The sequence below is a fragment of the Tasmannia lanceolata genome, unplaced genomic scaffold (genome assembly GCF_043159265.1).
Source record: "Tasmannia lanceolata isolate RefF3 unplaced genomic scaffold, GAP_Taslan_0.1 ptg000029l, whole genome shotgun sequence".
NCBI classification, from domain to species: Eukaryota; Viridiplantae; Streptophyta; class Magnoliopsida; order Canellales; family Winteraceae; genus Tasmannia; species Tasmannia lanceolata.
The window spans coordinates 3,143,223-3,167,202 of NW_027518706.1; the positions used below are offsets into that span (position 1 = coordinate 3,143,223).

At 39.4% G+C, this 23,980-nt stretch overlaps 1 protein-coding gene and 1 pseudogene across 3 annotated transcripts in view; one reads left to right on the top strand and one right to left on the bottom strand.

Moving 5' to 3' along the window:
• Positions 1 to 578: 578 nt before the first annotated feature.
• The window catches only part of SDE5 (silencing defective 5), a 37,909-nt gene continuing 14,507 nt past the window's right edge, over positions 579 to 23,980 (bottom strand). For all 3 annotated transcript variants that reach the window (XM_077369814.1, XM_077369813.1, XM_077369812.1), the window contains exons 4-12: positions 11,519 to 11,596; positions 10,251 to 10,309; positions 9,859 to 10,112; positions 7,623 to 7,699; positions 7,434 to 7,490; positions 5,774 to 5,841; positions 5,553 to 5,659; positions 5,400 to 5,470; positions 579 to 1,099 (exon numbers count right to left, since the gene is read on the bottom strand). In XM_077369814.1, the coding sequence (XP_077225929.1) occupies positions 980 to 1,099; positions 5,400 to 5,470; positions 5,553 to 5,659; positions 5,774 to 5,841; positions 7,434 to 7,490; positions 7,623 to 7,699; positions 9,859 to 10,112; positions 10,251 to 10,309; positions 11,519 to 11,596 (891 nt within the window). In that variant the 3' untranslated portion in view covers positions 579 to 979. The remainder of the gene's footprint in view (positions 1,100 to 5,399; positions 5,471 to 5,552; positions 5,660 to 5,773; positions 5,842 to 7,433; positions 7,491 to 7,622; positions 7,700 to 9,858; positions 10,113 to 10,250; positions 10,310 to 11,518; positions 11,597 to 23,980) is intronic.
• LOC143859376 (uncharacterized) lies at positions 12,647 to 13,194 on the top strand (annotated as a pseudogene).

Below are 23,980 nucleotides of genomic sequence, written 5' to 3' on the forward strand. Positions count from 1 at the left end.
AGAACAAGTTTGAAAAAAGTTGGGAAAAACCCATGTTTTTTTTGTAAATGGTAGCTAAGTGTGCATTTGTTCAATATTTGAATTGAATTTCTTGCAAGATGGACAAATAATGTATGAGAAATTGATAACTAATTTGTCAAATTTGCATAGTTTGGATGCAAAAATCAAAACCAGAATTCAACCAGCCCCATTTCTTCCATTTCCTGTACATGGAAAGCTAGAATATGCGAAAATTGAGAATAAGGAGTCTCTTTCATGAGAGAATAAGAAGCCTTTCCTAACAAACCCTAAGCTTACCCATGCGAATTTATACAATGTGGCCCAACCAAAACCGAATGATTTTGGAGGCACAACATATTTATGTTGTGGCCCAACCAATGAACAGTTTGGATCATTTTATGAAATGGGTCGTACAGTATTCTTTAAAAAATACTAGTCTACACGGCCACACCATGTAAAATTTCACCATAATCTCTCTCTCTCTCTCTCTCTCTCTCTCTCTCTCTCTCTCTCTCTCTCAAGAAAGCAAAAGAAACAACGGTCGCAAGGGGGGCAGAAATTGCCCCAAGAACAAGGAATCACTGAAAACATCTCTCTTTTATACATTTTTCGCAGCAAGATATCCATGGAGTAGGCATTTTTGAGACATTAATCAAACAATGGCATTTTCTTTTTCCATATCATCAAATTGTCTGAGCACAGCAATAATTCCCGCCAAAAAATAGTGCCAAAATGTCAGGCAAGAAACTTACAGTTCTTTCAATTCCAATTCCAACCAATTTCCAGTAATCTCTAGTGTTCTTACCCCCCAGTATAATACGATGGCTCCTCAAAATTCAAAAGTGAAAACATTCCAAAAACCATTTTTTGCTCTTGTGCATGTACACCTTCCAAAAGCCATTACACAAATCTGAAAGCAGACAGTTGTTAGTAGTACCTTCAAAATCTCAATTCTAGTCTCTCTGTTGAACACAGTTGGTCACTTTTTCGCAAAACTCAATCTTTCTGCGTCGATTTTATCGACACGAATTATTATTTTCCCTGGGTTTCCATCTTCTTCCTTCCATTCAATGGATTCATTTTCCAAAAGCTTTATCACCTGGTAACATAAAATCACAATAGTAATTAAATTGCCATCGCTCACTTATTTAGCCTTTCTTACTAACATAATTTACTTAAACGAATCTGGTGCCACAAGCATAAGAAACTTAACGACAAGAAATCAAATGCTAAGGAATAACAAGAGTATAAAGAGAGAGAAAAATATTCCTAAAATAAGTACCCAGTTGCAAAGTGGAGAGATTCAATATAAAGAGAAAATATTCCTAAAATAAGTACCAGTTGCAAAGTTGAGAGATTCAAGCTGTCTAGCAAAGAGAGACAAACTGTAGTTAGTAAGAGACAGAACTTTCGGTTGATCTGTGAGGTACACCAAATGTTTGATACCCTAAAGTTAAAACTTTGTTGCATGAACCAAAACGGGAACAAACATTCAGTTAGTGATCTGATGGGTTACCCACAGGATGACCCAGTGGGTCCTGGTCTGATGCCGAATGGGAGATTCAGTTGCAAGATTGAGGCATCCAAAACTTAATGGCTTAAAGACATCTTTTGGGTGTATTTTTCATCATGCTTGATCAAATGGTCTATAATCAACTGAGTGAGATAAAGGGCAATAGGCCCCCGTTTTGTGATGACCGACAATATTCATGTACATGATCACCATAGATGTGGGCATGGGTCCATGCCATACATGGTCATTTTCCTTCATAGCAACGATGGTATTAAGAGATATTTACAATCCTCAAATATGCACCAACAAAAAGAGGAAGCCAGTCACCCCCTTAATTACCTATCTGAAGAAATGCAACATTGTCCACTCATGGTAGGCTTGTAAAAAATGTTGACAATCTTCATAAAGGGCACACACCTTCCAGCTACATCTGAACTGAGCACCCAGCAAGAATAAAGAGAATGCGAATCTCCATCAATAAAAAAGGTTTTACGTATAGGGAGGATTTGCATACAGAGATTTATTTGCCGTGAGGCATCGTTTGTCTTCTCTCAGAATAAGAGAGACTCCTTAAATGATATTCTACTATAAACAAAGTGCTTGGTTTTGAGTTTGGGTAGAAATGGAAACAAATAAACCCATTCTATCTGAGCTGTTCAAGGCCTATAGGGAGTTAGTTCTTCCAACTTAAGTTCCAATGATTAAGTTCCTGAAGATTAATATCTTCTTAGTAACACGATGTGCGTGGTTTATCATTTAGCTAACATTCTACACTTGCAAAGCCATTTTGCCCCTACTCGAGCATATGAGCATATTCCACGGAGTGCTAATACATAATGCATTCCCTTCTTGAGAAGTTGTTGCTTGGACTGAGCTTGTTGTCTATGTCACAAATATCGTTCTCAGGAACTTCTCGGCCAGGGAAAATCTTGGGATATATTAAATTTTTTTAATTTTTTTCAAGGTTATATCGGGAAAAACCGATACTCAACTCAACTCAACAAAGCCTTTGTCCCAAACTAGTTGGGGTCGGCTAAATGAATCCTTTAGAAAAAATTCATGAAGGTAAAAGGAATCTACCCTGCTCTAATCCTAGTTCTATTTTTATCGGGAAAAACCGATAAAAATAAAATTATATATATATATATAGAGAGAGAGAGAGAGTAGTGTTCCTGAGAGAGAGAGAGAGAGAGAGAGAGAGAGAGAGAGAGAGAGAGAGAGAGTAGTGTTCCTGCGCAGCTGCTCAGATAGCTTATCTGAGCAGTTGCTTCAAAAACTCATGTGGCCCCACATTTTCGGGGTGATCCAAAGCATTCATTTGGATGGCCCTTCCATGGATAGAGTGTGTACCAAAAATGAGCCCTTTAGGATCATCCTAACCCTGCCATTTGTGGAGGGAAAAAATGGTCAGAAACAGTGTCTTTCCATTTTCCCCTCCACCTTTGATTGGGTTAGGATGATCCTATAGGGCTGATTTTTGGTACACACCCTATCCATGGAAGGGCCTTCCAAATGAATGCTTTGGATCACTCCAAAAATGTGGGCCACATGAGTTTTTGAAGCAGCTGCTCAGATAAGCTATCTGAGCAGGAACACTACTCTCTCTCTCTCTCTCTCTCTCTCTCTCTCTCTCTCTATATATATATATATATATATATATATATATATATATATATATATATATATATATAGCCCACATTTTGGGGGTGATCCTAAGCATTCATTTGGAAGGCCCCATCATGGGTGGGGTGTGTACCAAAAATCAGCTCCATTGGATCATTCTCACCCTTCCATTTGTGGAGGGAAAATATGGGCAGATTTGTGGACAAACAGTATCTGTCCATTTTTCCCTTCACAAATGGACACCCTAAGATGATCCAATGGTGCTGATTTTTGGTACACACCCCATCCATGATGGGGCCTTCAAAATGAATGCTTAGGATCACCCCTCAAATGTGGGCCCCCCTATGATTTGTGACTTTCTGAGCTCTGCTCAAATAAGCTTATCTGAGTAGCTGCTCACAAACCATTCCCTCTCTCTCTCTCTCTCTCTCTCTCTCTCTCTTTCTCTCTCTCTCTCTCTCTATATATATATATATATATATATATATATATATATATATATATATATATATGAGGAAACTGTTAAGCTCACCAAACTTATGGTGAGCTAGCTTGCCCAATCACATGGGGGCCCACTTTGTTAGGATGATCCAAAGCATTCATTTGCAAGTCCCTTACATAGATGGGGGGTGTACCAAAAATCAGCTCCATAAGATCATCCTAACCCCTCCATTTGTGGAGGACAAAAATGGACAGATCTATGATAAGGCCTTGCAAATGAATGGTTTGGATCACTCCCCAAAATGTGGGACCCATGTGATTGGGCAAGCTAGCTCACCATAAGTTTGGCACCAACAGTTTCCTCTATATATATATATAAAATTTAAGAAAAAATATAAAAATGAAAATATCACTATATTTTTTTAAATCTCGGAATTATTTCAGGATTTTGTCATCTTATCAAAATGTTGCAATAAAAAAGCAATATTTTGAAAATATCATAGATATTTGTGCTGTAGTTCCTCCTGTCTACTCTAGGCCTTTTCTTTTCTTTTGCTTCTTCGTTTATGTTTTGTATCTTCTTTTGTCCCCATTTCCATTTCTTCTTAGGTTATCTCAATAATATCGCTGAAAGAAAAAAAATCAGTTCAGTTTGAGGTTTGTTATGTGTAGTTTCCTTTTCTGCAGTAATAGGTTTCCAAATTACATAATCTGGATTAGCATTCAGGAGATCAATAGCCTCTCCAATGTCTTCTGGAGTATCAGAAGCACAAGTCCGTAATAGATACTTTTCAAGCAAGGTTGTAAAGATAGATAGATAGCAAATCAAACACGACAATCACCGGAACTGCCCCGATACTCGACACATCAGCACCTTGGTTTCAATTCTTTCCTAAAATGAAGGGAAAGCAACATACAAAAGAAATGCTCCTAAACCACTTATTTGACCAGAACAAATCCTACTGTCACTTACATCCTCTAAACAAGAAAAAAATGACTTCTTGATTGCTAAAAGAGCAATTTCTAGGCATTTCGTATTATGCAACTTTGATACCAAGATTTCAAATCACCATGAAAAAGAAGTTGTCCTTTTAAACGTACTCCTCCTCGAACTGAAAAAATAGAAGAGATAAACTCTCAAGCTCTAAATCCCAAACCATAACCCACATTTTCAGCTTAGAACTGTTTCCAGGTTCTCTCGATGAACCCTTTCTCCCTACAATTTTCAATTCCACAAGAAATCCTACTTGATATTTTAAACAATTCTATAATCTAGTCTGGAGTTCTATAACAGGACATAAGGTAAGCTGATAAATTAGACCATGTGGTAATAGTCAAAGCAACTGGACTAGACATCACTTTTTCAAATTTTTCCAAGCCTCAATCGATTGAAATATCAACTCTGTGGGAAAAAATAGAACCCTTATTTAGGTGAAGCAAGACTTAAAAAGTGAACAGATTCCTAATACTGTCGGTGATAGTTTCTACTTTCTTCCAATAATTGAAGAAAAAGATCGCATAGTTTTATCAAAGAAAGGAAACATAACCAACCCTCTTCTCTCTGTTCATAAAACCAATAATAAAATTAACCAGATCAATCAAAACTGGCCTACGTTTCTTTTGGTCAGTCAGGAAGCTCAACAAAACCATAATGTGAAAAGTGGTTTTTGTACATCACTCTGGAATCTGGACATAGATTGAATATATGATGGTTGATTCTCTCCGCTTTTTGAAACAAATGGTTTTACATGTTCACAAAAAGGTCATGGTAAATGCCCATATGAAACTTTCAAACCAAATCAGATCAATAAACAAGTCTTACCAATCGTTTTCGAGCCCCTTTTGTGATATCCTCAGCATTGGACTCAACAATGACCTTAAGGAACTGAATAGCTGATGGAAAGCAAGATATCAAACCAATGTAATGTTATCAACGGAAGAAATACATCAAAATGTCAGGGAAATAATCACTTACACGGAATGTTGGCAAGTGATTTGAGATGAAATTTTAGAAGACGTATTGCCTCTTTTAAGTCATGATCATGCAATTTAACCGTCAATTCATTCTCAACTTGCACGCTTCTGTGGTAGGATTATTTTAATCATTATAGAAAGTTTGTAACCAAAAAAAAAAAAAAAACAAGTAAAACCAAGAATAGAATATTTTCTACAGGTAAAGTGCAGCTGTGTACTGACCTGATTTCAAGAATTTTTCTAGCAGATTTTTCGTCTGCTTCTCGAGCCTTTTCATTATAAAATTTACCCTACACATCCACAAAATGGTCAAGTTGATAATATGATTACAATGAATCATTAAAAAAAGGGCGGCCCAGTGCAAGAGGCTCCTGCCATTGCGGGGTCTGAGGAGGGCTAGATGTACGCAGCCTTACCCCTGCTTTGCAGAGAGGCTGTTTCTGTGACTCAAACCCATGACCACCAGGTCATAATGGAGCAACCTTACTGTTGAGCCAAGGCTCGCCCTCTATGGCTCTATGATTACACTGAATTATACAATACCAAATTATGAAGGGATATGACATTATGCACCAGAAGCAAATAAAAATTATTAATAGAACTAGAATTTCCATGTGTGGGATTTCTTAAGAATGGTTTATTTTTTTATTAATAGAACTAGAATTTCCATGTGTGGGATTTCTTAAGAATGGTTTATTCATGTTCCTCCAGCTAATAATGTTGTGATCCATCAACTAAGAAACAACCGAGCAAGGTAAAATAAAATAGAACTAGAAAACTTGCAAATAAGACAATTATTATCACAAAAGCCTCATTTCAGTTAAATCTGTTTCTTGAATGAAATAGTTTTTCCTAATAAGATCCACAAAACTCATTTAACCACGAACCTGATGACACCGACACCGGTGTCAACAAAGAACGTTTGGGATGAGCGCTTTTACCAACTGATGACATCAATCTGTTAAATTTTCCAAAATAAGGCCAACTTCATCAATCTTCTAAATTTGCCAAAAGAAGGCCAACTGGTAGGATTTCTGAAAAAATCCTCTGTGGACAGAGAGAGGCATAACAGAGTGGGATAGTGCTCCGGCTTCGGAGGGGCAACCGAGACCCAGGCCTCGGATCCGTTGAGGAGTAAAAGTACGGGAAGCGCTCCCATCCAGAGGGGGGACACCTTCAATGGAGAGACGTGGCCCAAAGCCCTGGGTTTTGCGCTTCTAATTGACTTGAAAGTCCATCCTGCTTTCAGAGCAGAGGGAAGGGAACCAGCAGATTTAGAAGCTGACTCAGGATCCGCTACTCTTTCAGAGCCTCGGAACTTGACTCCACAGGGGTGACTTAAGCTCCTCTATTTTCTGAACTGGCCTTTTGCTTTCCCTCCGCATGAAAAGCAGAATTTTTTAGTAGACACTTCCTAGTAATTGAACCACCACAGGGTCAACCCCCCACTACAACACCACCCCCCCCCCCCCCCCCCCCCCCCTCCCCCCTCCTCCCCTCTACTAATAGGGCCTCCCCAACTGATTCTATCATAGAGGCCAACGATAGAGAATACCCCCTCCCGACCCCCGCCGAACACTGTTTACAACTTTCAGCGTACTGTGCTCTCCAAAGAAAAATTATTCTCAAAAAGATTGGATTGGTTGATATAGTCAAATACGGATAGGTCAGTTGCTGTGACGAAATCTATCTTCAAATGCCTTCTCTTATTGAGAGGGCCAATCTTCTTTCTAGGTGATCAGCCTACTTCAATTGGTTGATCTTATGCATTGTCTAAATAGTAAAAACGGACAACTAAATAAGAGAATATCTGGGTTACTTTTTAATTTTATCCAATATCTTAATGCAGATGCAAGCAAACCACATAAGATATATAGCATACCTGTTCTAGTAGGTAGCTTGCTTGGGTACGATTTCCCTTCTGAAATTCATCCACAGCCTGTGAAATCATTCTCTGATGTCAAACCCCACTAATAATCTTTCAAAAGGGCGCATAAGCGTGTTCAATTTTTGGTATGTATAATAAATAAAAAGCAAGCATGCATGGGAATGCCATGGAATTTGTTCTTACAGCCTCATAATATGCCTTCATTATGTCCCAATTCTTCTTTGCTATAGTACGAAGGATCTGGTATTTTTCCTCTTCATCTATAATTGCAACAGAAAAGGAAAATAAGCTTGTAACCAAACATTTCTTTGAAAATAAATAAATTAATAGATGTATATGATTGCCACATTGTCCTGCGAAAACCTTGACAGACAACTTTAGAGCATTAACAGAAGAAGGAAAATTCCGCATTTTTCAGGTTTAACTGTTTAAGGTCAATGGACCCCCCTCTCCAAATCTATTCTTCACCGATAATAATCTGCTCATTTTCTCAGGTATCATAAGATAAAATCAACAAAAGTACTGACTGATTCTTTCTATCTGGATGGTCCCACAGTTGAAGGAAGATACAAAAGGTCACTGTTTGCCCATTGATTCAAAAGATGAAACTGGAAATGTTGGCTTTTATTTCTCAGGTAAAGCTGAGAGCTGAACTGATAAAAAAAACCAGGTCTATGTAGTCTGCCATACATAGACCAAATTTGTCCTTAAACCTTAATTATGAAGATGATGCAGGTTTTCCTTAATGGGAACTCTCTATGGGCTGGGTATACGAAGTTAAATTCCTCGGTTTTCCAGCATGATTTGCTGGAAATAGGAAGCAAATTGGAAGCTATGGAAAGGTCTATTAAAGAAAAATGAAACAGATAAAAGGAATAAATCTAAGAGTAAGATTTGTGTTGACCATGGATTTGTTTGCAAATACCCGAGCTCCTTGGTTTAGTAATAGATAGCCTCAAGTACTTGTCAATATTTATCTGCCGCATAAGACATGGAGGAAGTATGGTTATCCTAGATTGCTTAGCTTACGGCATTCCCTCACTTCCAAAATTACCAAAGCTATCCTTATTTATTAGAAAGAGATGATTCTTTACTGTTAAAGCAGAGCAACATTGAAGCCTACTCAACAATATCCATATGGAATATGATTAGAGGATCCTATGTTGCAGCAGTACAGATACGGGTGAATTGGTCGACCATCTAACCAACTTTGAATTGACTGCTGACACACGTGTCCTGCCGTGTCCGACACGACACGCGTGTCCACCCATGTCGACACTCCTTTGGACACTTTTAAATGTACTGCTATTAATGTTAGACTAATGTGGGTGTGTGGACACGTTTTTGTGTCGTGTCAAGTGTGAAATTTTGTTTTATGACTGTATATTGTGTTTACCTCTTTTAATATTAACTATTCTTTGATTATAAACTCTTTTTTGGCTCTTATTTAACTAATATTTGTTGTTGTATCATATATATCCTTTCTATTTTAGCCGTGTCCCCGTTTCTAAATTTTGGAGGTTTGCCGTGTCCGTGTCGACACGCGACACTCGTGTCCGTGTCCACAAATCATAGGACATCAGTAAACAGAAAAGGACTAACATTGCAAGTGATAACTTAATTAAGAGATAAGAGTCTATCCATTAGACTGCACAAGGTGTTAAGTAGCATAATCTCCCCTTATGGAGCCTTCATTAGAGGACATTCGAAAGTAGCAGTGGTGATCATGCATGTGTGAATGTTCACTCACTTCAGAAGAGGACTAACATGCAAGTTGGATAAGAAGAAAGCTAATGACTAAATAGACTGGGGCTTTAAATAGACTATAGGCAAGACGCTTAAACCATATATATTATTGGGGTTTGGTGAGATTTGGAAGGTGGATGAAGGAATGCGTGTCATTACTTGGTTTTCAATAACAGTGAATGGTACTATGAAATACTTTGTCAAATCTCCAGAGGCTTAACAAGGAGACCTGTTATTTTCAATTTTTTGTTTACTTTGGTACCTACGTGCTAAGCAGATTAGTAGCAAAATTATGTGGTTTGAGGGCCCCATAGAAGGATGCTGGAGGATGAGTCAGATTTTCATATGTTGCATTTATAATGCATTGATGATGGAATTTTGTTTTGTGGGCATCAATAGAGCAATCTTTCTGTCAAGCAGAAATTGGGTGCTTCAAGATAGTATCTGGTCAAAGGGTGAATTGGATAAGAGAGGTAGGGGGTAAATATGGTAGAAGATTTAGTTTATGAGATTGCTTTCTTTTTGGGGCCGTAAAAGAGCCTATTTTCTGCATGTTCACAGCTTCCTAAAGACAATGTACAAGACTTTCCATATTCTTCACATGTTCTAATGGCACAATTAAGAAAAAATAAGAACCACCTAGAAATGCTACGATATTGCTCAAAGTGCATACCATTTTCAATAGGGTCTGGTGGTTCTACAATGGCAGGTGAATGGTCAACATCAATCTCGGGTGGAGGCTTAGTTACCACTGTTCCAACCGCTCTTCTTCTCTTCACTGCCCTTACTAGGCGCGTCTTCTTTGGGGTATCATCAGGTCTATCGGGAACATTAAACAATGATTCTAATACTTCCCTTGGGAGATCACATTTCTCTTTGGCTAGGTAAGATGATTCTGCTCCATTTCTAGTACACGTGACTTCATCACTGTGTCAATACAAACAACATTTTAAATTAAGCTTGCCTAACCATTTTAAATGCCCCCCCCCCCCCCCGGCGAGCAAAATATTGGACACCCCTCACCAAAACTAAAGCAACTTTGATGGCAAGTAAACACAAACATACCGTGGAGCAAAATCCATAGAGTGCGAGTGAGATCCCACCTTAAAGCACTTGTTTGCATGCTGCAGAACAACCAGTGTCAAATTAGAAGAGAAAAACAGATGCAATAAGATCACCACCATGATAAAGTTTCAGGTGGAACATGGAAAATACCACCGCTATGCAGTGAATATAGCCATCTTATCATGAACTTATAATTATACAACAAGTGACGATATTTGGGATGCCAGGAATAAGTATAGTTGTCCAGGTTGTTAAAAATAGAATATTTCTGCAAGATATGAACAAGGTCTGAAGATTTTCCAGCAGCTAGAAATTTAATGGGTTCGAATAGAGGCTGGCAGTATGAACCACTGAAATCATTAAAAAAATTAAATAATTCAGATCATGTGACCAAGAATAAGGATCATACAATAAAGCAATAACTTCAAATGACCTACCAAACTACAATTCACCAATTAATTAAAAGAATCACCTTGGGCGCATACAACCCCTCCAAATACCACGATTGACTAAAAAAATGAAAGCATTTTTTTTAGGGGAGTGATAAATCGACCCCCATATATCTTAAATCGACCCCCATATAGGCAGAGAGAGAGAGAGAGAGAGAGATGGGGTGGATTTAAGATATTAGGGGGTCGATTTATCACTGCGCTTTTTTATCATTCAAAAGAAAACAAAGAATGTATTTCCTTGTTTAAGCAAAGCAAGAAGGATTCAAGAAACTCTAAAAATTTTGGTCAACTAAAAGTAAAATAACACCATGAACAAATTAATAAGGTTTGCGTTGAGACTCATTTAATGACAACAGACAATACAAGGTGATTGTTGATGATAGAAGAGAGCGTATATATATGACTGAATTAACCGATTTGGATGCTAATTATTTGATGAAAGGAAGAGGTAGGATTATGTCAAATCCACGATTACGTATCAAATAAATAATAATAACAATAGTAATAAAGATGATGATGAAGATAATAGTAACAATCCAAACTTACTCGACACTGTTCCATCAATCAATCATCATGTACAGTCGCTTCACTTGAAAAATCTACCTCCATTTTTTGTAGCCCAGGTTCAATAAGTTAATGTTTTATGGAGAATTCCTAAGAAAAGATTACTAGTTCTTATGAACAGATTGCAGGTTAAGATCCTTATAGCGTACGAAGAATACTTTGTTTACAAAAAAAAAAAGGCATCATAAGCAACCCACAAATAATCAACTTCTTGACCATCTGGTACCTGGAAATCTTACAGGTGAAACTTACTTTTTCTGTGACATCACCAAGCGTGTCCTTAGTTTTGTCCAAGGCAGTTGTTGACAAATCCAACAATTCGTTCATGCACTGCAGGGCCAAAACAATCATAAGGACCTAACCTCAATGATCTTGAAAATATGTCTCACTCTTTCAAAAAAATAAAAGAAGAGACAACTAGAACACACAATGAATAAGATAGACAATATGTGTTTCTTTCTAAGAATTAGTTCAAAATTAATTAGCATTAAAAAATGTAAGTATAGAGTTGAATTTGATAGATTATAGTCATACATGTTAGGCTAGAACCAAATGATAAAACCATTAACTTTAGCTCTCAATTTGTTCCGATGGGTGTTCTGTGATTCTTCTGCAATGAAACATTTCAATATTCCATTCGTTGGGAAAAGACAACAAAATTGTAAGTTACAATTTCTTAATACATTGATAACATCTACGTAAAATCAACATAATTTAAATACCGCATATATAATCCATATAAACAGAGATTCTTGCTATTGTTAACTTAGAATCCTTGTTGCTAGGATATGTATGCACTAGCAAGCACCACCCAATAGCCAAGCAAACTCTCAGATTAATAGGGCTAGACATTTTCCACCTTAGGTAGGAGGAGCATAGTTTCAAAACTCCTAAATGTCATCGCCAACTCGCTTGTGTCAACCCCCTTTTATCTTGGCCGCATTCTTGTCCTAGTCCCCGTTTTTCCTTACAAATTAAATAAAAACTCCTTTGACACTCCTTGGTTATGACTCACTGCACCATCAGAGTACACAGCCGCGTTAACTAATAATTGATCGCGCCAAACCGAGTCGACTAGGATCTGCGTTGGTCGCATTTTGGCCCACATCTGTGTTAACAGTTGGTAGGAGCGCCCTCCAGTTGGAGAAAATGGAGTCAAGATTCATTAGGCCATCCAAAAGATTGTTTTTCAACTCAATAGGCCTTGAAAGGCATCTAACTTTCCAAAGAAAAATAGTAAAAATATAAGTTTTTTTTTAAAATATTGATCGAAATATGTTCCCACATTTGAGGAATACACACCATATATCACGTACCAAAAATGAAATGGCAACAATTTCCAGTGTTTACGGCTTAAGCCAATAAGCTGGTTCTTTGGGGATGCAAATCACAGAAGGGATAGGCAAACTACCCAAGATGGTTTTGCTGAGTTCTGTTCATGGTCTGAGGTCTATTTATTTGGAGGAGGCTGTATTGCATCATGGAAAGTAGCAGATGACACAGATATCCTTTTTGTTCGACCGGATGCAGTTTTAAATGGGCACAAACCAATCAGTGGAGTTGGGTCCCCGCATTGACGGAAATCCAGTTATAACTTTAGAGCTGAAGGATAGTCCTTATAGTCGCTCTATGTGGGGGATTTTGCATTTCAAGCTTTATACATGGTCATGCTAAATTCTAAGGCCTTTTGACAAAATTAGTAATCACAAATGCAGACAAGAAAGAAGCCCTTCTCTTTTAGCAGTGCAATGCACACTTACTTTCGTGCTTCTGTAACTAACAGGGGCATCAGTGAAAGGTCTAAAAAAGGTTGCAGAACGCTGAACAAGGATCCGGACCCTTCTAATCCAGTAGAAGGGAATGAAGAGAGGAGGGAGGTAGTCACTTTTCCTGGTTTTGCTGATTGAGTTTACCTCAATGTCGCCTAAGGAATTAAAGCTTTACAAGGGTCTGGGTCCATATGATAACCATCAAGGACACAAACTAGTCAGATGTTGTTTTGTGGAACCCACACTTTTTTTTTATGACATAGGGTGTCCCCACCCCAATATGTGGAACCCGCACGTGCAGACAAAGGAGGGCTGCTATAAGGGTTTTATTCTATGATTTAGCCGACACTTTGAAGTCATTGCTGGCACACATGTCCGACCGTGTCAACACTCCTTTGGACACTTTTAAATGTACTGCTATTTTTTATGACATAGGGTGTCCACACTTTTATTATAAACTCTTTTTTAAAAAAAAAAAATTGACAAGTTTCATTAATATTCAGATAGCATTCGGGACCGGGTGTCCCAGCCTGCAATACGAAATATTAACATGTTTTGGCATGGGCATACCCAAAGCCAATTCAAAGATAACCAAAAAGATGAAGTACAAAATAGTTATAAATAATAGTTAGTTTTCTTTCCTCTCAGAAAAAAAGGATAGGCTACTTAGCTATCATCCTCTCCGTCATCCTCGTCCTCATCATCATCTTCGTCATTATCCGATTCACCCTTCATGTTCCCCTTGGGAAGGGGTTTGCCCCAACTGTGCCAAAAACCTGTCTTGCGATTTTGCCTCTTTTTTGTCCATCGTCTTCCTCCATAAACATTCCCCAAAAAAATGAATTCATCCACACCCACCAAGACCATTTAATAGGAACATTTCCGGAGTTAATCCAAAAAGCTTTGGGGGAGGGGAATCAGCAAACCCATGGCAACTACTTCCGGGTTTCTTTCCAAGAAGCCAGGGGAAGATCGAGTCTCAATTTCTCCCTCCAGGAAAAAGATGGCCACCTCCCTCGAGGCTTCCCATAATCTACTCCGCCGCCTCCTATTATTTGGCAAATCTCCAAAGATATCATGAAAGGCGTTGGTGGAGGCTAACTCTTCATCATAAACCATTCTGCTTATCTTGTGAAGAATTGATTTCAGCACCATGATTTCCATGAAGAGATTCCTCTTTCGGCCCCCTGGACAAGAAGATAATTCCTGATGGAAAGGGTCTTGATTGTCCATCCTTACTTTCCTGGAAGTAAAGGAAACCCTTAAAGCCTTACAAAGATTGTAGAATAAATTATGTCATCACCGTGAAGATCCTATCCTTAACCCAAAGACCCAAATAACTTTGGCAGATACTGCTAATTATTACTATTTAAGCAAGCCATCCCATCCAGGAGAGCCTGTGCATCTTCCCAAGGTGGAGTAAAGGCAGATACGTGGAGAGGAGATATGACATTTCCTTGCCCTCCCCGCCTCTAAACAGAAAAGAAAAGAAGAAATATATCCACTCCTCGGCCCAAAACCCCTATCCTGCTCCAGGGAATAGGTCCAAATTGGGAATACGAAATTAATCAATCCTTCCCGTTTTGTAGAAGGATTTTAGGATCTTAAGTAATCTATTCTTCTTTGATCCTGGATTCGAGGCCAAGGTGTTCTCTAGTGTTTTCATCATTTCACTGTGATGAGAATGAGGCCACTTGGCCGCCGACCTTGAACCATTATAAACACCAGCAGAGGCTCGATAGTAAAACATTTTCCTGACTTTTGAGAGCTGACCAACTAACTTGGTAATCGTGTCCAAGCAGTCTACTTTCCGCCTAGGGATAGATCTAGGCTTAGGTATCACCGGACAAACCGTCGGATTTTCGGGGCGATCAAAAAGGTCTTTCTCGAGAGCGCAGCCCTGAAGATCTGAAGATTTGAAATTTGAAATCCCAATGAGGTTCAACGGCTCGCCGGACAAAGGACCCCCGATCACCAGAGATTGTTCCCCCGGCTGACAAGAGTCCAAACCAGGGGAAGCTAAATCAGGGATCACCTTCGAAAGCTTAATCCCAACGGTGTAGATCTGATCAGAGACTTTGAGCTTAACACAGGAGCAAAAAAATGCCAACGGGGAGCTACGATTTTGGCCGAAACAAAACTCATGCAATTCTGATGGTGACCTTCCATTTTGATTACTACAACCTTACCAAAGAGACCTCCTAGCGCCTCCACCGTTGAAACAACCCAGGCGTGCAGAGGAATACCGAAGAAATGAACCAAAAAAATCTCCTCTCCCTGAATGAATTCCTTTTTCCATGGTGAGAGGGAGAGCAAATGATTGTCCAGGGCCTCAGATCCCTTAGCAAGAATCTGTAAGGCTTGGAATTCATACTCAAACATAAAGAGGACATCATAAAGAGGACATCATTTGACGCCAAAATAGAGGGGCAATGTAAAGATGGGATATCCCAGAACACTTTAGCCCAATTCCAGAGCTCCTGCAGGGATTCGTTAGGGTTCTTTTTTTTCCCTAACAAGCAAGCTCTTAGTGAACCCATACGATTCTCCACTTCCTTGCCCGAGATAGATAAAGATGGAAACCCTGAATTGTTGTGATGGGATATTTTACCCGAATTGGGCCAAGGGTCATTCACACCACTATTAGAGGCCTCCATAGAGGAACTAGAACGAGGAACCCACTGTAGAGAGGTTCTGGCCTGATGAAACCAGCGGCATTTCTTCTGCCACCTGAGATTAAGGTACTGACAGGAAAAGCAGAATCAGTTTTGTCTGTTGTCTGAGACAAGCCCGAGATTCCCATAGGATCTTCTCCCCTCAAAAGGGCTGCCTCCCCTCTCTTGGGGTTTGGAGAGGGGGACAAATTCGCTATAGTTGGCGGGCATCGTCTACAACTTTTCCTCCATCCAAAATTATTGTAATAACAATGCAAGCATTTCCAATGATCCACCTCCCTCAAGCATGATTCGCTCCTTCAGAGTCTTTTGGTGGTGTTTTTTTTTTTTCCTTCCTCTAGTTTTCAATCTCCATCATTGCATCTCACATCCAACACATTGGTAAGCTCCCTATTACATTGTCTCTATATTATAAACTCTTTTTAGCTCTTCTTTAACGAATATTTGTTGTTATATCATATATCTATATATTATATACAATAACGGATACCAAACTTTTCCATTTTCTTTAATTCAAAAATTCTATAGAACTGACGAGTGAACTTTCAGCTCAAAACAGACCACAACACTCCCTTTCAAACCTTGAATGCCCATCTAATCCCCATGGCTACGTGTGTACTTTAGCCGCAAATGTTAACCAGAGAGAGAATTAGTATTAGTGAATTTTTTTCCTTTTCTTTGAAAATTCTATAAATTTGACAAGTGTACTTTCAGGTCACCATAGCACTCCCTTTCAAATCGATAATGCCCATCTAATCCCCGCCACATCAGAAGAATTAAATGTTTAATACAAGACCCGATAGAAAGTCAAAATCTGCGGCTGTTCTAAGGACCACTTCCACTAAAAGACAAAGGCAGGGACAGCAAATCCCAATAAAAGGGATAAATACATCTTTAAAAGCATCTTTCAGAGAGCAGCTGAGTTACATATGAGAATATAGGGCACCCCGTGCGATGCACGGGACAGTCCAAAAAATTAAATGAGTCATAAAAAGAAGTGTTAAAACTATTTATTTAAAAAAAAAATGTATTCGTTTAAAAAGATGGATATTAAAAATACAGATAGTGCCTAAGAAAAAGTATACCACTTGAACATGTAATCAATTGAAATTCTAATGTATTTTTTTAATGGATTGAAGTTCCAATCTTTGGTCTAACACAATTTGAATTCACAAGTCCTTAAATATTAAAAATATTATATTAACACTTGGTTTTAATAGATTTTGCTAATTGTAATTAATTTATATTTAACAATTATAATTTACTAATTGAATGCATATAAATAGTCTAAGCAAATATTCAAAATCCTAATTTTATCCACATGATCAGACGGCTACGATCATCCTATGGAAATTATTTTGCTAATTATATTAACACTTGGTTTTAATAGCTTTAGGTAATTGTAATTGATTTATATTTAACAATTATAATTTACTAATTGAATGCATATAAATAGTTTAAGTCAATACTCAAAATCCTAATTTTATCCACATGAGGCTTGGATCATCCTATGGAAATGATTTTTGGGGCACAACTTATTTACATTGTGGCCCATCAAATGGACGGTTTGGATCATCTTATGGTGTACAGTCCATTTTGAAAAATAGGGGGTGAATATTGTAATAGAAGGGGGTGAATTTATCACTGCCCAATATTAAAGGAAAACACTCTTAAAATGGGATTCCGCGTGGTAAATAAAAACGGGGAATAATGTGACTGTTGATTTGAGCTTTTTAAGATGTATCTATTGCTCTTATGGGAATTTGAGCTCCTTTGTCTTTTAGTGGATGTGGCTCCAGTGAATGATCCCCGTTTTTTATTTCCCACATGAAATCCCGTTTCCTAGCATTGCTCAATATTGAAAATGTATGTGTGCGCGTGTGTGCTTTCTATTTTAGCCATGTCCCCAGGTAGGTAGGTGTGCGTGTGTGTGGGTGGGTGGGTGCGTGTGGGGGGGGGGGGGGGGGGGGGGGGGGGGTTGTTCCGTGCTCAAATCATAGGTTTTATTTGCGTTGAGAATGCAAAGCATTGCTCAATATTAAAAATGTATGTGTGCGCGTGTGTGCTTTCTATTTTAGCCATGTCCCCAAGTAGGTAGGTGTGTGCGTGTGTGGGTGCGTGGGTGGGTCAGGGGGGCCGGGGGGGGTGTTCCGTGCTCAAATCATAGGTTTTATTTGCGTTGAGAATGCAAAGATTGGAGAAGGCCAACTAGAGCCCAGCCAATCATGGATCTTAGAGCAGTATATGAGCATTATTGTCTGAAGTAGAGTCAGGATGCAGCCTACTGAGCTTGGGGTACAGACCAAATGTGAGGAATTGTAGTTGGTTTTTGTTCCCATTAAAGTTGATATGTAGTCACGCTGTTGTAATTTTGATATTACCGTGGTTTTGTCAACAGGAAATTTCCTGTAAAGCATTGGACTGTGATTAAATTTTCACAAATTGTCAATCAGTTTTCTCTGAAGAATCAGGTAGACCTTATGCAGGGGAGTTCCTAAATGTTTTGGTAGTCATGTGCATTCGATCCTTTCTCAATCAGCATAAATAAATCACTTTCTAAAAAATATATATTGATAAAAAATAGAACATACTGGAAAGACTGAAATGATCAGAATGTTGACGTATGGTTTCTCTTCTGCTTTAAATCCATCAATCCTGTTTTAAATCCTTTCTTTCTTTCTCTTTTGAATCTCCTCCACCCCTTTCCACTCAATCCTATCCCTTGCTTTCTCTTCTCTAAGGATGTCAATTTTGGCTCGGGCTCGGAAGCTCGCTCGAGCTCGGCTCGAATCCTTAACGAGCCGAGCCGAGCCCGATTTAGGCCAGGCTCGGCTCGGCTCGGCTCGTTAAGGCTCGTTAAGAATTTAATATATTTAAATATATATATATATTATATATTAATATATACACTAAAAGGGTTGTCCATGGAGTGAAAGGGGGAGGCAAAATATGTCACTTCATTTTTGGAACCCCATTTGTTACTTGGACCACCCCTCATAGTGGAAAAAAATAGTCAAATTACACTAAATAGGGCTGTCCAGGGAAGATGAGGGGTGTGAACTTAATATAACCCGAGCTCGGTAAGGCTCGCGAGCCGAGCCGAGCCCGAGCCCGAGCCGAGCTTTTGAGCTTAACGAGCCGAGCCGAGCCTGGCTCGGCTCGGCTCGTTTACACCCCTACTCTTCTCTATATTCGTGGTCTTCTATGGCGCTTGCTTTGGTGTCCAAGGTGCACTCCACATATTTGGTAAATGTCTAAGAGAGGTGTTATGCCTCTGAAGTTCTTCTTTTCGTTGCAAGTTGAAGGCCTTCAGCCTCAACTTGAGGGGGAGTCTTGAAGGCCTCGTGTAGTTCCATGAGTGGAGTGTTGTCTTGTTGTTGTCGTGTTGTTGTCTTGTTGTCGTCTCCCGGCTGATGTAGTCTAGCCCGAGGGGGAGTGTTGTTAGCGGTTCCCTTTATGTTCATCGTCCTTCTTGTAGTTGGTTGGTTGGTGGTTGTTCTTCCTCTTTTGTCATGTTGTCTTCTCTGGTTTATGTTGTTCACCATTCTTTGTTAGTGGTTCACATTGTTAGATGCTTGTTCGCATTGTTCATTGTTCCTTCTTCGTGTTCTTTTCCGATTCGTTCTACACGTGTGTAGTTCCCTTGTGTAGTTTTACGCATTCATTGTGGTTTGCGTTGCAATCCACTTCTCGTTGTCCGGCTATATGCCCGGTCGTTAGCGTTGCTTTCAGCATTGTCTCTCAAGGCGACGTGGTGTCCCCCGTCGTTGGTTGGTTGTCTCTCCAGGCAACGTGATGTCCCCTGTCGTTGGTTGATTATCTTCCCAAGAGACGCTGTCCGCCGTCGTTGGTTGGTGTTCTCTCCGGGCGTCGTGGTGTCCCCTGTCGGTGGTTGGTTGTCTCTCCAGGCGACGTGGTGTCCCCTAGAGATCTTTCCTGATCAATCTGTTGAAGATCTTTCCCTTTCGGTATGGGATGGGTCGTCCCCACCGAGGAGTAAAGCTTTAAGCTAGGGGCTTGTCCTAGCATTATTCACATGTAAAATGGGGTCAATGGCCGGTTGTAAAAATGGCCTATAAATAGCATTCCGCCCCAAGGTGTTGGCATAAAACCACGAGACCCGCCGTTCATGCGGGTTGGTGCACTTAAGTCCCACTATAGGTCGAAGACGAGGCGACAATGATTGATAAGTATAGGGCCAGGAAGCGCCTGCTAGTACCTGCTTCTCGTATGCAAGTGGTAATTAATTACGCTTTTTTTCGTCCCTACGAACGAACCAATCAAGCTATGAATGACGTCGACCATAGCAGAGGAGGAATGGTTAGCCTATCCCTCGGTATTGGGTCAAGATGCGAAACTTGGAATAGTAGGGGTCAACCTTAGTTTAGTGCTTAGGGATGGATATCTACAAATATGGTAGATACGATTTAGAGTAGGGGCAATAAAGATGTACGATATTAGGGGTTGTAAAAAAAAGGAAAGAGATCGAAAAGATCTTTTTTCCTAAGATTCATGTTTGGGCTAAGGGGAATTCTCCCCACAGAGCAAGCTTTTATTCTCTCTTCCAAACGATCTAAATCAACTGGATCAGCACTCATCAGGACTCGCTGCCCAGACAATTTCCAAACCACAAATATGCGTTCTTAGCCTTCAGGTGGAAAGAAAGAGTGCCTAGAACAGACTTACCAAGACGAGCCTTCTTCAGCAATCAACTGAGCGAAAAGCCAGCCCTTTTTTTATTATATTAAGGTAAACGCCATGAATCTTATTTAATATCTATCTTTGAAAGCTTCCCCGAAATGGAGAAAGTCAAGTGGGAGAGATGGCTGAGTGGACAGCTTCTTTAAGCTGGAGCGAAGATCTGTCTCCTGAATGAATGCAGCTTGTTCCTGTGAGCCCCATACCAAGCTTTTCCTTTCCATGATTCTCTTGATTCTATTTGAAATCCTTTTGGCTGATGATCCTTGCAGATTCCTCCATTTATCCAAAGTGAATTGATTCTTGTTGAGAGAGAGAGATAGAGAAGAAAATGAGTTGAGGGACTCTCCCTCTCACTCAAGTATTTATATTAAGACAAAAAATATACAATGACCACTATGCCCTTATGGCATTACACACACGAAAACATACTTCTAACACTCCCCCTCAAACTGAAATGTAGATATTATGCATTCCTAACTTGTTACAAACTTCATTCATTGAACTTAGCTTTGCTCAAGGGTATAGGGGAGGTATCACGATCAAGTGAAGATAGTGCATAATTCACCCTGCTGGATCCTATGATGAATGAAATGACAGTCTACCTCGATGTGCTTGGTATGCTTACGAAACACAGGATTGTTTGCAATGAGGATAGCAACCTTGTTGTCACAAAACAACTGGGCAAGAGAAGGTGAAGGAAATCCAATTCATATAGCAGGTATGTGACATACTTCTGTATTTTGTATTCTGCTTCAACACTAGACTTGGAAACATCATTTTGTTTCTTACGGCGCCAGGGCATTAAGTTACCCCCAACAAAAAGCACAATAGCCAGTAGTAGATCTCCTGTCAGCTTGTGACCCAGCCCAGTCAGCACGACAAAAGGATTCCAACTTCATATGGCTATGTTTCTTGAAAAGTAGGCCTTTTTATGGAGCACTTTTCAAGTAACGAATAATCTGAATCACAGCTGCCTAATGTGAAGTATGAGGGTGACTCACGAATAGACTAACAACCCCCACTGCATATGAAATATCAATACGAATAACAGTGAGAAATATGAGCTTCCCAACAAGTCTTCTATATCTACCAGGGTCCTCTAATAAATCACCCTCTTCAGGAAGAAGTTTTGTATTTGAATCCATGGGAGTAGAAACTGGTTTTATTCCCAAGGATCTAGTCTCATCTAGGAGATCCAACGCATATTTCCTCTGTGATAGGGAGAGAGAAGTACCTGAGTAGGACACTTCAATCCCTAAAAAGTATCGGAGGCGACCAAGATCCTTTGTAGAGAATTCTTTTTGGAGAAACTTTTCAATCTTTGTATGCCACTTGAGTCACTCCCTGTAATAATAATATCATCAACATAGTGATGGGGACATCAACAACGGGCGTGGATTCAAAGTTTACAAGCGCAGACGTGGACGAGAATGATGGCTTAGACTCTAGCATGGGCCACGGACATTGCCGTCTTTTTTTATTATTTACTTTCTATTTTCGTCATTTTATTAGTAGCCTACCTTTTAGGCATCAAATCTCACCCGTTTGGTGTTTTTTTGTATTATTAGAAAGGTTTTTCAATTACCTATCTAATGGGCCCAAGATCACATGATTTGGATGTGTTTTGAGTAAGTTATGAGTGTTTTTAGGAAGGGGTATAGGTCAATTACGGGATTACTATTTTTGGTAAGTTTTTATCTTTATTTAGCTTTGCTTTAAATTAGATGAATAGTTGAGATTAATTCTTAACTTTAGGTTATCTTCTAGGATTTCTTTTTATTATAAATACATCTAATGAAAGCAATGTAGGAGATTTTGAATATTGAATAAAATTGAGATTTTCTTTTGTGAGAGCTATTGTGGCTTGGACTTCTTTTTCTCTTCTCTTGGTGGTTTGGAACCATCTTCTCTCATCTCCTCTCCTCTATTATCTTCTATTTCTTCAATCAAATTAGAACAAAGAAGGTTAATAAATCAAATTTTCTTCTTTCTTTGTTCTTGAACCCTAAAATACAAAATCCATAGATCTCTCTCATTCTTCAAGATCTCGTTTCGAGACTTTGAAGGATTGTTTTTATGATAAAACCTTAGCCTAAACATCCAAGAACTATAGCTTTAAATTCCTTTTGAGCCTTATTGAAAATTTGCACCATTTTCAAGCCCGAAAACCCTTTTTAAAGATCCATAGCTTAACCTACGACCAAATCAGAGCCTAAACCCTAGATTAACCTTTATTTTACCTTCTAAACCTTAACCTAAGATTTGGACAGCAGTATTAAACCAAAATTTCAGATCCGCCAAATTACCAAAATACCCCTACAACCCAAAATTGGACCATTTTGAGCTTTTTACTGCTGCTGGACATTTTTGTTGTTTTTCTTCATTGGATATTATTATTTCCATACTTGCATTAACTTTTTAATTCTTTTAATTGGTTGCATGCGTAGACCTAGTTTCAGACTAATCTTTCTATTATCAATTCATCTAACGAATCTTTATCGCTTTGATTGATTTGTATAAGGTTTAGTTCATGCTTAATTACAATCTTTACAATTATTTATGCTATTTAAGTCTCATTATTGTTGCTGCCCATAGATTAATTAGGAGTTAATATGGCCCTAGGTAAGTTGTTAAATGTTCTTTTAATTTTCCGCGTAAGCCCTAAATTGTCCTAAAGCCTTAATCCCATTACGAGTGTAGGATTTTCTCTAAATTAGGTATTGTCCTGCATCACATAGATATGAGGAGAACATGACCAGCATCTGACTTGTGACTAAACACGGAGTGATCAACTGCACATTGCTTCATACCATATCTCATGAGGGTATCACTAAATTTCCCAAACCAAGCTCGAGGGGATTGTTTTAGACCATACAATGACTTACGAAGGCGGTAAACTGAGGTGGTCAACTCCTCCTGAGCAACATACCCAAGACCTCCTCAACCAAATCACCAATGTAGCCCTTTGCAACCAACCTCGCTTTTAAGGCGCTCAACTGTCCCATCAAGAAGGTATTCGATGGCATAAATCACCTGCAACCAACAGGATGGGCACCCGGCGGAGGAGTCACTATATTCCAAGTGTGATTCGCCGAAGGGCGGTCATCTCATCATCCATAGCAACACGCCACCCAAGGTGAGCAAGAGCTTCCTACAAGGACTTAGGCAACAAAATAGAAGACAATGATGACACAAAGCTGTGAAATGTAGGTGCAAGGTGGTCATAAGAGACATAAGAGGAGATCGAATGAGCCGTAGTACGCGAGCGTGTACGGGATGTAATAGGGGAGTTTAAATGGCTATCACATGGAGGAAGCAATAACTGAGAAGTGGACGCCGGAATCTCAGGCTGGGACGATATGGGCTCAGGAGGAGTTGTAGGTCGAGATCGGCACTGATATACCTGCAAGGGAGCAGAGACCTGAAGAGGAGCAGGAGGGGAAACTGTCTGGTCCTGCAATAGGGGGAAAGAGGAGGGATCTGGTCAGGGAGGACACGAAGAGGAAGCAGAATCGGAGGAAGCAGAACCGGAGGAAGCAGAACCGGTGACTCAGTAGAGGGAGGAGCAG